Genomic DNA, 13,969 nt, shown 5'->3' on the forward strand with positions numbered 1-13,969 from the left:
ATTGACACTAACACATTACTATTCTCAAAGTCATCATTGCCACTAAGACATTACCATTCTCAATCTAATCATTGACACTAAGACATTACCATTCTAACTGTCATCATTGGCACTAAGACATTACTATTTTCAATGTAATCATTGACACTAAGACATTACCATTCTCAATCTAATCATTGACACTAGGTCATTACCATTCTTAATCTAATCATTGACACTAAGACATTACCATTCTCACTGTCAGCATTGGCACTAAGACATTACTATTCTCAATGTAATCATTGACACTAAGACATTACCATTCTCATTGTAATTATTGACAATAAAACATTAACATTCTTAATCTAATCATTGACATAACATTCTCAACATAACCATTGACACTTAGACATTACCATTCTTAATGTAATCATTGATACTAAGACATTACCAGTGTCAATGAAATAATTGACAATAAGAAATTACCATTCTCAATCTAATCATTGACACTAAGACAATACTATTCTTAATCTAATGATTGACACAAACACATTACCATTCTCAATCTAATCATTGACACTAAGACATTTTCATTCTCAATCTAATCATTGACACTAAGACATTACCATTCTCAATGTAATCATTGACACTAACACATTACCATTTTCAAAGTCATCATTGACACTAAAACTTTACCATTCTTAATCTAATCATTGACACTAACACATTATAATTCTCTATCTAAAAATTGACACTAAGACATTACCATTCTGAATCTAATCATTGACACTAAGACATTACCATTCTCAATGTAATCATTGACACTAAGTCATTACCATTCTTAATCTAATCATTGACTTAACATTTTCAATGTAATCATTGACACTAAGTCATTACCATTCTCAATGTAATCATTGACACTAGGTCATTACCATTCTTAATCTAATCATTGACACTAAGACATTACCATTCTCAATCTAATCATTGACACTAAGACATTACCATTCTCAAATTAATCATTGACATAGCATTCTCAATGTAATCATTGACACTAACACATTACTACTCTCAAAGTCATCATTGACACTAAGACAGTACCATTCTTAATCTAATCATTGACACTAAGACATTACCATTCTCACTGTCATCATTGGCACTAAGACATTACTATTTTCAATGTAATCATTGACACTAAGACATTACCATTCTCAATGTAATCATTGACACTAGGTCATTACCATTCTTAATCTAATCATTGACACTAAGACATTACCATTCTCAATCTAATCATTGACACTAAGACATTACCATTCTCAAATTAATCATTGACATAGCATTCTCAATGTAATCATTGACACTAACACATTACTACTCTCAAAGTCATCATTGACACTAAGACAGTACCATTCTCAATCTAATCATTGACACTAAGACATTACCATTCTCACTGTCATCATTGGCACTAAGACATTACTATTTTCAATGTAATCATTGACACTAAGACATTACCATTCTCAATCTAATCATTGACACTAAGTCATTACCATTCTTAATCTAATCATTGACACTAAGACATTACCATTCTCAATCTAATCATTGACACTAAGACATTACCATTCTCAAAGTAATCATTGACATAGCATTCTCAATGTAATCATTAACACTAACACATTACTATTCTCAAAGTCATCATTGACACTAAGACATTACCATTCTCAATCTAATCATTGACACTAACACATTACCATTTTTGTTGTTTTTATTGAAATTAAGTCATTACCATTCTCAATCCAATCAATAACACTAAGTCATTACCATTCTCAATGTAATCATTGACACTAACTCATTACCTTTTTCAATGTTTTCATTGACATAAGTCATTACCATGGTCAATCTAATCATTGACACTAAGACATTACAGAAAGTAAAAATCCCAGTCTTCACCAGAATTCAAACCTGAAACCCCTGGTTCAGTAGCTAACAACTTTACCACTCGGCCACCACACCTCCTACCTAATTTGACATTCTTTCTGATAATTAAGTAATAAAATGTATTCTTTGTCACAATTGGTCATAGCTAGAAGTTAGGCCTTTCTTAAAATTAGACAGTTTTTGTCTGACATGGTAGTTATCTTCTAATTCTTTTTTTTTTTTTGGTTTCATTAATGTACTTAGTTTGTAGCTCCTTTTCCATATTTCATTGACCTCAGTTGATATCATGCAGAATGTCAAACTTTTTTTAGGTGGCATGCAATACAATAAAAAGCTATAGTATAATGATCTTGGCACAAAATTTTTTTTTTTTTTATTTTCGAAAAGGTCAATAGCAAATATTCTTTTTTTTTATGCTTTGCTAAGCCTACTTAGCATACTTTATAAAAGTGCATAATTTGACTATGGTGAGTAATGCTTATAATATTAGCTTTTTCTTGCATCAAAGTAAATCAGAAATTATTTTTTAAAAATCAAATGTTGATTTAACATGATCATCAATTTAGTTGCTCAGAAAAGAAAAAATGTCTTTGAATGAAAAAATGGTTAGAATTTTTAGAATAGTTAGGGATTAAAATGTAAAAAGAATGCCTTTTAGAATTTGCAATCTATATGGCAGATGATGTAAATGTCATCTGTTTCTGTGGCCTACTGTTATAAAGGTATCATATGGCCAGCACAACGACCAACCTTCTTTACTTTCCCCAACTAATGTCAGATACCCATTAGAATTGCACTGACCCAAGGCATTCTAAAATCCTGAAATTCAAAAACAATCTTCAACAAGATTTGAACCTGAAAACCCTTAGCTCTAAAGCAACCACACTAAACCACTTAGCACCCCCCCTTAACCACCACAGAGCTGTTGGGTGTTTGAGGTGTCCCTATCTCTACACAAAAAAATGCAATTAATTCTCAGAAAAAAGGACTATTTGCTTATAAATCAAATATTTATCTGATGATCAAAGAAAAACTCAAATCCCTTTAAAAAGTTTGTACAAATGCACATCTCCCAGTATATCAGGAAAACTGTGTTGCCACTCTTTAATGGTGCTTCACACATTGAGCATGTTTGTATTTTATACACCACATTAGATTACTATTGCTTTATGCCTGTGAAATATGGAAAGTATATCACCTGAAATACATCATGAATTAACTACATTTGCTGGGTATTTTAGTGAAGAAATTGTGGTTCAGAGAAACGCACTGCATGTGTCTAATGTCATTGCTGCCCAAGGCTGTCCTACTGATGGCTAGTATTCTTTTTCTGTAACTGTCCCTAACGATAGCGTTGTTGCTAAATTTAAATTTACCTTATTTGTGTTAGACACAATCAACTGAAAAATAAGAATCCATTCGAGATTTAAGTCTCAACTTTGAGATCTTTGACTGTTTGGCGGATCTTAAAATAATGACTGTAAATAAAACCAAACAAACTGCACATGTGTAGTAAATGCCTCTCCTCTTGTTTCTGATTTGTCTTTTCATTGTTGTTAATTAGTCATCTGTTCTTGAACCAGTTTCCACTGTGTAGTAGTCTTTTCGCTCAACAGCACATCCTTAATGACATAATCAAAAACCAACATGACCATCCTAAGGAACACGTCAGAAATGTCATCTTGAGGAAGAAGAGACTGCTGGCAGAAAAGCCTGATACCAAATATTGAGTTGCTGCTGCTGAGAATTTCGCAGTCGACAGACACACTGAGAAAAAAAAAACATGTTTGGATTTTGGGAGTTATTAGATAACATGGCTTTACATTACATATCTTGATTCTTAACTTGCTTCATATGTCTCGCTTTTCGAGCAATAATAATGGTCAGTTCAACTTGTTTTGTCTTCATCCTAAAAGCTGCAATACAAAGAAGAATATCAGAACTACTCGATAAGCTATCATCAGCAGCTTGTCCATCGCAACGAAAATCAATGCATTAGTATATTTAGTAAAGTTATTGACAGTTTCAGCAGCCAAACATTTGCAGTTTTCGTTTGATCGAATGTAGGGAAGCACGGTCCTCACTGATAAAGTTAACAATGAATGTGTACATTGAAGATTTTGTTCACGTTTTTAGTTTTTTTTTTTTATTTCATGAATAAATAGAGTATTTAATGTTTACTGTTGAGGCTAAGACTTTGAGCCATGGTTAGCAGCTTGCACTCTGTGAAAAATCCTGAGGGCGCCCATGCCCATGGCTAGATCATCCAGATGATAGATTTAGATATAATAATAGTAATACAGATACTGTGAGATAGAATATATTCTAGATCTAAATCTACATTAGATAAGATAATAAAATCTAATCTAAACTTGTCCTCTAGTCTACTAGTGCCTCAAGGTCAATATTCTAGACCTAGATCTCTCTATATATAATAATAATTTAACTTATGAGTAATAGAGTCTAGAGATCCATATAGACATAGACTATCTACTAGATCTAGATTAACTAGATATGATATTGATAATCTATCTAGACGTCTAGAGTCTAGATCTACTAAAATCTACTTACGGTAAAATCATCGTTAACTAGAATAGAAACAATAGTTACTAGATTTACTAGAGTAGATTTTACTACTACTACTACTACCTACTACTAGTACTTAGTAGTACTACTACTAACTACTAGTACTACTGTACTACAGTAACTACTATACTCTTTGACTTAGACAAAATACTAATTATGGTACTAGATTTTACTAGATCTAGAACAGTTTAGACTATTAAGACATTTACCCGTGTTGCTTCATCCGATAAAGATAAATGTTCGCGAACAGACAAAAGAATTTTTAGTTTATTTATTTTTTTAGAATTTTATTTTGTTTCTTACGCCTCTTTAAAGTTTCAACCTGCGAATGCTGTGAGTGTGAAAGCAAAACACTCGCCATTTTGTTATTTATATACAAAACTATAGATACGAATTTCGGCTAAGTGATAAAGAATTTAGTAAATATACGATTGCTTTCAACTATTACCCAGTAGATCTAGATCTAGATCAGTGCTTTTCAAACCTTTTTCAACAGGTACCGCTCGTCGATATCCAGTAAACTGAAGTAGATATACTTTACTGTCAAAGAATCGAGTTTTTAAAATAAAAACATCACTATAATGAAGATGTTAAAGCCAGACTCTATCCTGACTAGATATCTTGAAGTGACTGTTTAAAAACGGGCAGTGTATCTGTAACACGCCATTTTTTGGCGCCCCCTCCCCCCTTTTTTATTCTAGGAACAAAAATTGTAATATCATAAATACATTGCGCTCAAATAATAAGAATAACTATAGAGTGTATTACCTAGCTCAAAATATCTACAATATATAGGCCTATTATATAGTCACAATCTAAAACTTCGCTTCTACAAAATGCTAAAGTTTCTCGTGATAAAAAAAGGACTTGCTGTAGCCTATAAGGCTATAACAGTGATTTTTTTAAAGCCGTTTGTGTTCTGACATCTATTGTGTTTCAGATTCACTTATAACAGTTTTGTTTGGCGAAAAATTGATTAGCTATGACTTCTGTTTTAACTAAGAGAACAAAATATCGCATGTCTTTAGGTAAGGTAGGCTATATATAGATAATGTTTTTGCCAAGAGAATCACTTTTGAGATTTATTGAAATACATCATTTAGCCTACATGCTAAAATGCGTACTCAATTATACTAACTATAATGTACCTTAATATTCCATAATAAACTGTAGATCCGTGTTTCTCAAACGTTTACTAGCTGTGAAAACAATTTCATTTGCGCCCCCTTCCCTTTTTTAGCAAGATTTGGTCTAGGGAAGCGCTGAAAGCATCCCAATTGGGATCCGGAACGGTTTAACTCGGTTATAAGGACAAAGAAAAGTAACATACAGACATAATTTTCGCGTTTTTCTTTTAGAAGTAGGCCTAAATGTACAATATATTTTGGAATCCTAATGTACGTAGTAGATGTTCGTTAAAGCTGCTCCGTTTAGACTTTTTTTTAATTTTAATATTGAAACATTCGTTTGTCCAATGTGTAAATTTTTTTTTTAATGTTTTGAATATTTTTTTCATATTTCAAGTTTATTGCACCCTAGCCCAAACTTCCTCCCAGGACAAGCGGGGATAGTGGAGGGTAGGGAGACCATCGATCATCTGTACTGGACGCATATACCACACAACAAGCCATATCCGTATCCCCTTATTAAACCGGCTAAAACCGATAGCAGACAACATCATATCAGAAGAACAAGCAGGTTTTAGACAAGGTCGCAGCACAACAGAGCAAATCCTAAACCTCAGAATACTCTGTGAGAAATATCTCCAACACCAAGAGAATCTTTTCCATGTCTTTATTGATTTCAAGAAAGCTTTCGATTGAGTAGGCCTATAGCACGGAGCACTCTGGGCGACAATGGAAAAGTACAACATTAATAAAAACATAATCAAAGTTATCCAGAACCTCAACAAGGATGCCACCAGTGCCGTGTACTTCAACAATAATATTGGGGACTGGTTCAAAACCACAGTTGGAGTAAGACAAGGCTGCCTACTGTCACCAACACTCTTCAATATCTTCCTTGAAAGGATAATGGAAGATGCCCTCGAGGGCTATGAAGGTACTGTTAGCATTGGAGGAAGAAGAATTACTAACTTGCGCTTCGCAGATGACATTGACGGCCTAGCAGGGACAGAAGAAGAACTAGCTGACCTGGTGATGCGCATTGACAAGACTGCCGCAGCATATGGCATGCAAATAAATGCCAAAAAAACTCAAATTATGACCAATAGCCATCAGGGCTTTAAAAGAGACATCAGTATTGGAGGTGAAAAGCTAACTAGTGTTAACAGCTTCAAATACCTCGGAGCTATTGTCTCAGATGAGGGAACAAAACCCGAATTATTGGCCCGAATAGCACAGTCCATAGCAGCCCTTTCAAAACTTAAAATAATATGGAAAGATAAGGGCTTAGCCCTCGGCACCAAAATCAGACTGATGCGCTCTCTAGTCATGGCCACATTTTTATATGCTTGCAAGTCGTGGACGTTGAATGCAGAGCTTGAGAGGAGGATCCAAGCAATGGAATTGAGATGCTACAGAAGGATCCTAGGCATCACATTCAAAGACCGCATCACAAACCAAGAAATCAGAGACAGGGTTACTGTAGCGATCGGAGCCCATGATGACCTGCTAACTATTGTGAAAAGACGAAAGCTTAAAACCTTTGGCCACATTAAAAGATCTACGGGGCTCGCAAAGACCTTCCTTCAGGGAACAGTGCCAGGGAAAAGAAGAAGAGGCAGACAGAAAAAGCGATGGGAGGACAACATTAAAGAATGGACAGGCCTGCCATTGAGAGAGGTTCTAAACAAGGGAAAAAAAAGAGAGGAATGGAGAAAGACGGTCGACAAATCTTGCCTGGTGCCCCAACGGTCCAACAGACTAAGGGATAGGTAAAGGTAAATCTTCAAAGTTCACTTCAAAACCAATGTTGTGAACACATTCTCACGACGCTATACAAACATAAACAAGTATCAACTATTTCACCACACTCTGCAACGAATCTTTCAAGAAGAGCTCATAAAGCCTCAACAGAACTAGTTCTTTTCAAAGCCATCAAACTTTATGGAAACCCAACGTCGTATGTTTAAAATTTGGCACAAGTGACCAAAACAAAAAGTCCAATTTCTACATTTAATGTTGAATGCAAAATCTCATTCATTCTCTTCTATGTTAATGCTTACTTAGGATGCAATGACACACACACACACACACACACACACACAAAGGTTGAATTGTACTTTTGATTGTAGAGTGCTCAGATAGATGAAAAAATTGAGACATCGATTCTTGGGTATAGAAGATCGTACGACTACAACTTGTCTTTGCTTGAGGCAGATAATTACCACCAAATAGTACGCGTACCCTAGTGCTATTAGAGCATGGAATGGGTTGCCTGAGCTATCCAGGAAAACCAGTGACTTGGCAGAATTTAGGTCATTGACTACATGCATGACGCGTAGGACGTAATCATCTTGTTTTTTGAAGTAACGTCTGTATTATATAAGATAAGGCACGATACCATGTGCATGATTTGATTATAGACCTAGGTTTAGATCCTTTGTATCTAGGAGAGTGGTAGCCATACTCGACTTCAAACATGACTTCATTGGCCTAGGGACACGCGTAGGGCGTAATCATCTATTTGAAGTAGAGTCTGTATTTTATAAGATAAAATACACCCCTCCCCCGGGTTGGCTTGCGGTAAAGAAGGCTTCAGGAAGCAACGTCAAGGAAAAATCAGGAGTGAAGCCCCATAAGTTGGGAGTGTCAACTATAACAACTGAGTTGGTGCCAAATGTAACACGAAGCGTTCCATTGAATTTCACCAGCAAGGTCGACAGAGGGATTGTGACGCATGGGTCACCCAAAGGCTGGTAATTGGCTGGTAGACCAGAGAATCTAAATGTAGACCTATAGCCTACAAGTGCAACCTTATTTTGAATTGCTGTTCTTTCTACAGCGAATCCTCTACGAAATATAGTAGTTATGTTGTTAGTTCATCACTTAGAATGGGAGAGGCTTGCAATATGGACCAGGATCAAACGTGGACCACCTCGATATTATGGAATGTACAGTATTGCCGTAAACCAAATATTTAGTACGCAGTAGTGACTGCCCTTACTTAGTTTCATATCTATGTTCATACATCAATGTACAGAAAACGAGCATTTCCCAAGTTAAAGTAATTTTGCGTTTTCGCATATTTTCTTCTAAACTTTGTTCGTTATTCATTTCTGTATGAAATATGGATCGTTTGTGTATTCTAATATAGGCCAGTGGTCTCCATTAGATTCGTGACCATATCGCTAGTGTTTTATATCAGATCCCATATGTATTATAGGCTAAGTTTCTGTATTTTTCATTTTCTGTATTGCCAGTAGTTGCTAACAGTGGTTTAGACAAGAACCTGTTTGATGTCTGTTGAAAACAGAGATGTGGGGCTGAATCAAAAGGCAAATACTTCTAAAAAAAAAAAACATGGACTGCAGCAGTAAATAGGATAATATTAAAGGAAAGCAACTTGGCAGAGTACAAGTATTATCAGATGCCCGATGAAGCTGAAATAGTAATAAAAAACATTTCTAGGAGACTAGATGCTCTTTGGTGGTACAAAAAAAAAGGGGGCTAATGAAACTTGTAGATGATGTAGCTAAAAAGAACAGCCTCTATCATGCCTTGTTTGAGCAGTGAGATTGCAGCTATATAGTCTTTTATATTAAGTTGCCTGTAGTTCTGCTAATGCGCCCTTTTGGTGCCAGTTACTTATATTAGTGAGTTAATAAGGCTTTTTGAGTATGAAGTTTCAGTATTTCACATAACAGCTACACTTTCCCAGCTGTGACCTACATATAATGTTACATTCAGCAGACATAACAATGGTTCAGCTGTTATCACTTTAGGTTCTTATTCGCCCGCTACGACTTGTCTTAAATTTTCTTTTGGTTTCAAATGTGTAACTTCAGTACTAGTTTATAATTATTGATTTTCATTCAAACTGAGATGTAGTTATAAAGTATTTAGATCAGTGCAGTACATTGTAATGTGCTGGCTGAGAAGTTATGGAACAATGTCAGTATTTCTTAACTTAAAACTTAATCTATTCAACACAAGAAAATATATTAACAAGCAAAACTATAATCTGCGGACATGTCAGTCCATTTATTCAATGATCAACATAGTCAACCAAGGTCACTTAGACCCTTAATTTGAAGCAAACATAAATACATGAAATCTGTGTGTACAGCAACAATGGTCATATTTTAGAGTTCACTTCCAGTAGATCCCACAGGACTGGAAGCAATGCTTGCCACTAACACTAAGACTTTGAACTAGGACTGGATAGGATTTCAATTGAACAAGTGAAACGATCAACTCAACACCTTGGTCCATAAGTTGAACTGTTTTGAACCTGGAGAAATGACTCAATATATTTGACCAGAAGGCAGATCTGTTTCAACAAAAGCCTGAGTTCTAATTCATAAGTCAACAATATCAAGAAAAAAAAAGTGTCACTTTGTAATTTTACAGAACCAACTGAATGGCCAGAGTCTAATGTACATGATATCACACATTCACCCACACTAGATCTACAGATCAACATATGTTACTATCTAAAAATGTTTGAGAAATATATAAATCAATGTTTCAAAAGGGAAAACAAAAGGTTTAAAAAGCTGCACATTGCCATCCAACTAACAATAGTCAACAAGAGACTGCAGTCTGGAAACATCCAGATCAAACTGGTTTTATTTTTTCTGTTTTTTGGAACATGTGAGAAGAAGTTAAGGAAATTATACACTTTCAATCAGATTACTAACTTAAGTACTAAGAGGCAACATTATCTATTTCTAGGCTCTAATTAGTGATATGATCACTAATATACCAAGACCCCCCTCCATAATGACGGAAATAAAAAGGAACAGATTACGCTGGGCAGGTCACCTTGAAAGAATGTCAGAGAACAGAGGAGCAGCAAAGATTGTTCACAAAACAAACAAAAAGCAGGCACCTCAAAGGTAGGCCACAGTACAGTGGCTTGACGATGTAGAGGCAGATCTAGAACAGCAGGATAGATCAGAATGAAAAGATGTGCTATAGTAGGTCAGGGCCCTCCAAGGGCTGTAGTCCCACCGGGATGGATGAACATAATGACTATTTTAAAGTTAAACTGCCATTATTACAAACTATTGAATTCAAACATGAGAAGGACCAACTGATTTTTATGTTTTTTTTAAAGTGACTGGATTTTTTTTCTACCTTTCCCAATTGAAATGTTTAATTCCCAATTGAAATGTTTAATATACACACCTCACTCATGTATCTAGCAATGGAAAGATGACTAGAAACTTTAAGACCAGAAAGTATTTACCATAAAGACTAAATAATTAAGCCCCAGCTGACTACATAATCAAGTCTCAGTCCCTAGATCAAGGATATGATTTGTCTCTCTTTTCTTTCATCTTCAGTTTTGGAGATCCATCTGTTTCATTAAACTGTTCCTGGAGAAAAGGAAAAAATCAAACAAGTCAAAACTTAAGACATAGAGAGGTATAGAGAATTATTAAATAAATTCTCTAATTCAAAGCAAATGAAAAAAATAAAAAAATAATTAAAGAAATGTGCACCCATATAAAGCAATAGAACACTGCAAGTCAGACATGGTCATGCCTTATTACTGTTACACAAAAACTAACACCTGAATTGTATTACCAGCTTCAGATAAGAAAGATACTATACAACTATTGTAAATTAAAAACACATATGTTTAACATGGCTTTACAATAGATTGATGCTTACTTAATTTGAAGAAGAAAAAAAAAACTTTGTTTTTCTATTACTTGATTTCTAAATCAAAAGTGTATGTTATTAGTGGACTGTAAGTAATCTATGTACATTGTTGTGGTACTACTAATAGCATTGAATATACAATTAATTTAGTTACATTTTAGTATTTAAAAAATAGTTTAGATGTATGTGTATAAAATAATTTGAAAACAAAAGCTTTTAGACCATGCTTATTTATGTCAATTATTTCACATGTGAAGAATGGTTCTTAGTGAATATAACAAAACCAAAAAATCAGTTTTCTGTCCATAAATGTTTACCTCTGTAAAATAACACAAATTAAACCTTTATGGCAATATCAAAAGGTCCTCAGTGCTTGCAAAACTCTCCTCCAGGGAACAGCACCAGGAAAAAAAAGGAGACAGAGGAAGCAATGGGAACACAACATTAAAGAATGGACAGGCCTGCCAATGAAAGAGATTCTATTAAGAGGAATGGAGAAAGATGGTTGACCTATATTGTGTGGTGCCCCAATAGTTCAACAGACTAAGGGACAGGTGAAGGTGAAAAGTTTACCTTGCTCTTAGAGGAGTGACTCTGTTGTTTAGATTTCTCTTTATAATCTCTCTCTGCATACATTTTGGAGGATCCATTGGCTTCCCCATTTTGTTTGCCTACATTTAGTGGAGAAAAAAAAGTTTGGAGCCTTGAGGCAGTGCCTTCATCTCAAAAATATTTGTACAGAAGTGTGTAAAACAAGGAGTTCTAGAATGATTCTATCAATACGTACGTGAAGCTAGATAATGATCCTCACTTTTTCTTCTTTTGGAAAGTTCTGGGTCATAGGTTTCAACAGTGTTCCTGAAGAGAATCACTGGAGTTGATATAATACATTTATAATCTCTCCTAAACTAATTTGATACCACTTAACAATTATCCCAATGTGTCCTAGTCTACATTTTTATAGCATTTAAGAATAATACAATTCATAATCTTTTCTTAAAATATACAAAAAAATGTTTTTAATTGCTTAAAATTTAATTTTGAATAGTTCCCCTTGGAATACACAGATTTCTTATTTTCAATCGTGTTTTTCCCCCAAAAAGGATGTTTTTCAAGAGTGGGGGCTAAAAAAAAAGGATCTATATTTAATATTAATTTTTCATATAAAAATGACATGGGATAGTGAGCTCAAGACAATTAATTTATGTTTTATATACATTATATATTAAGTTATGTTAAAATATGAATAACTATCATTAAGAACAGTTTTAGTTCAGTTTGGATCATAAAATATGGTCTAGATCTTAATAGACTTGGTAAGTCAGTAAGTTTTTATTTTTACATTCCATTATCCAAAATAAAATATCGTTTAGGTTTTATAAATATTAGTATTTATCTAAAAAAGGCATACAGTCCCATTTAATTCTATACCAAACTTAACATTTTCCGAAAACAAACAAACAAGTTGTTGAAGTTTAATCATAACAGGGTAGTGAAATACATATGAGCAAAATGGATAATTCAGTTGGAACATGGAAAATAATTATGGAGAGAAAGAGTTAAAAAAAGATTTACACTAGGACACAAAAAAAATAAAATAAACATACCCTCTTTTTATCTTTACGATCTTTTTCCATTTCAAAAGACTCATCAGCTTCTTGACTTGTGGGACTCTGTCAAATAATAAGTAAACTGGGAATTAGAGCTCTATATCTGTTGCTGTTACCAAACAGTGCTCTATCAAGTGGTATTTACTGTTAAAGTGTCCACTGATTGGTGTAAATACCACAATGAGCTTTAACATAAACATCTTTTACATTTCACAAATTAGTTGACCAAGTGCAGGCAATTTTCTTTTCTCATTTAAGGTATAAACAACAAGAGAATTTTTTTTAAAGAGTAAATCAATGAAACAAAAGCTGAGATTTTATCTAGGAATAAAATGTTTAAAGTTAACTGCAGACCATCAGAGATTGATGATCCCAAAATGACAGCTAAAGCAATTTAAATTAGTTTTATGTAATTTGATAGTCTAAGCCATTATGAAGTCACACTTTAAACAACGAATATCCAGGTATATATTGTATATCACATAAGCTAAGCCACCCCATCATTTTAAAAAATTATGTTTAGCTTGGACAGAAGATGCCATATCAAAAATACTTTTAGAAGGAAGCAGGCTAAAAGAGATGGGGCTGACTTAAGTGTCTAGAGGTCACAAGGTCATTACCTTTCTGTGCTTGCTTTGTCCATCCACTGGTGACTCCTACAATCAAGAAGTAAGTTGCACAACATGTCAACATGACATGCAGTGGCTGTTGTGGTGGTAAAGAAGAAGATGATGTGGTGGCAAAGCATCTCATGTTTTGTTTTAGTGCCACAACCATGCCAGGCCAGTGTGCAATTCATCATGCCCTTATCTCCCCCACCCCCCAAAAAAAAAACCAATGAAAACATTGCTATATCAAACAACATATGATCAGGGCATGATGAATTGAAGACAATTGAAACAGCTTTCATTGCAGCAAGAAAAATATTTTAAAACAATTAAACAAATGTTTCTGATAAAAGCAAGACACTAATTAGTGAAACTTTTATTTGACTTATGAGTTTAGCTTTTGCAGTTGTAAGACCTAAGTAGAAAATCTCTATAAGAAGTCTTGAGAATAAGATATGGT

General features: G+C 34.3%; 1 protein-coding gene and 1 long non-coding RNA gene across 3 annotated transcripts in view; both read right to left on the reverse strand.

Moving 5' to 3' along the window:
* LOC129925894 (uncharacterized) overlaps nucleotides 1-5,109 on the reverse strand; it is a 34,931-nt gene extending 29,822 nt beyond the window's left edge. The window contains exons 1-2 of one of the 2 annotated variants that reach the window (XR_008777663.1): nucleotides 4,707-5,109; nucleotides 1,725-3,678 (exon numbers count right to left, since the gene is read on the reverse strand). This is a non-coding gene — a long non-coding RNA (uncharacterized LOC129925894). Of the gene's footprint in view, nucleotides 1-1,724; nucleotides 3,679-4,706 lie in introns of those variants that run through there. The other variant, XR_008777664.1, reaches the window with a different exon arrangement.
* A 4,527-nt stretch (nucleotides 5,110-9,636) lies between these two features.
* On the reverse strand, nucleotides 9,637-13,706 carry LOC129925689 (uncharacterized). Its single transcript, XM_056025754.1, has 6 exons — nucleotides 13,522-13,706; nucleotides 12,899-12,964; nucleotides 12,079-12,149; nucleotides 11,865-11,962; nucleotides 10,873-11,002; nucleotides 9,637-9,912 (listed from the first exon to the last, which is right to left on the reverse strand). Exons 1-5 carry the CDS (start codon nucleotides 13,701-13,703, stop codon nucleotides 10,931-10,933), a joined length of 489 nt encoding a protein of 162 aa, XP_055881729.1. The 5' UTR covers nucleotides 13,704-13,706; the 3' UTR covers nucleotides 9,637-9,912; nucleotides 10,873-10,930.
* Nucleotides 13,707-13,969: the final 263 nt, after the last annotated feature.

Source organism: Biomphalaria glabrata, chromosome 4 (assembly GCF_947242115.1).
Source record: "Biomphalaria glabrata chromosome 4, xgBioGlab47.1, whole genome shotgun sequence".
Lineage (NCBI taxonomy): Eukaryota > Metazoa > Mollusca > Gastropoda > Planorbidae > Biomphalaria > Biomphalaria glabrata.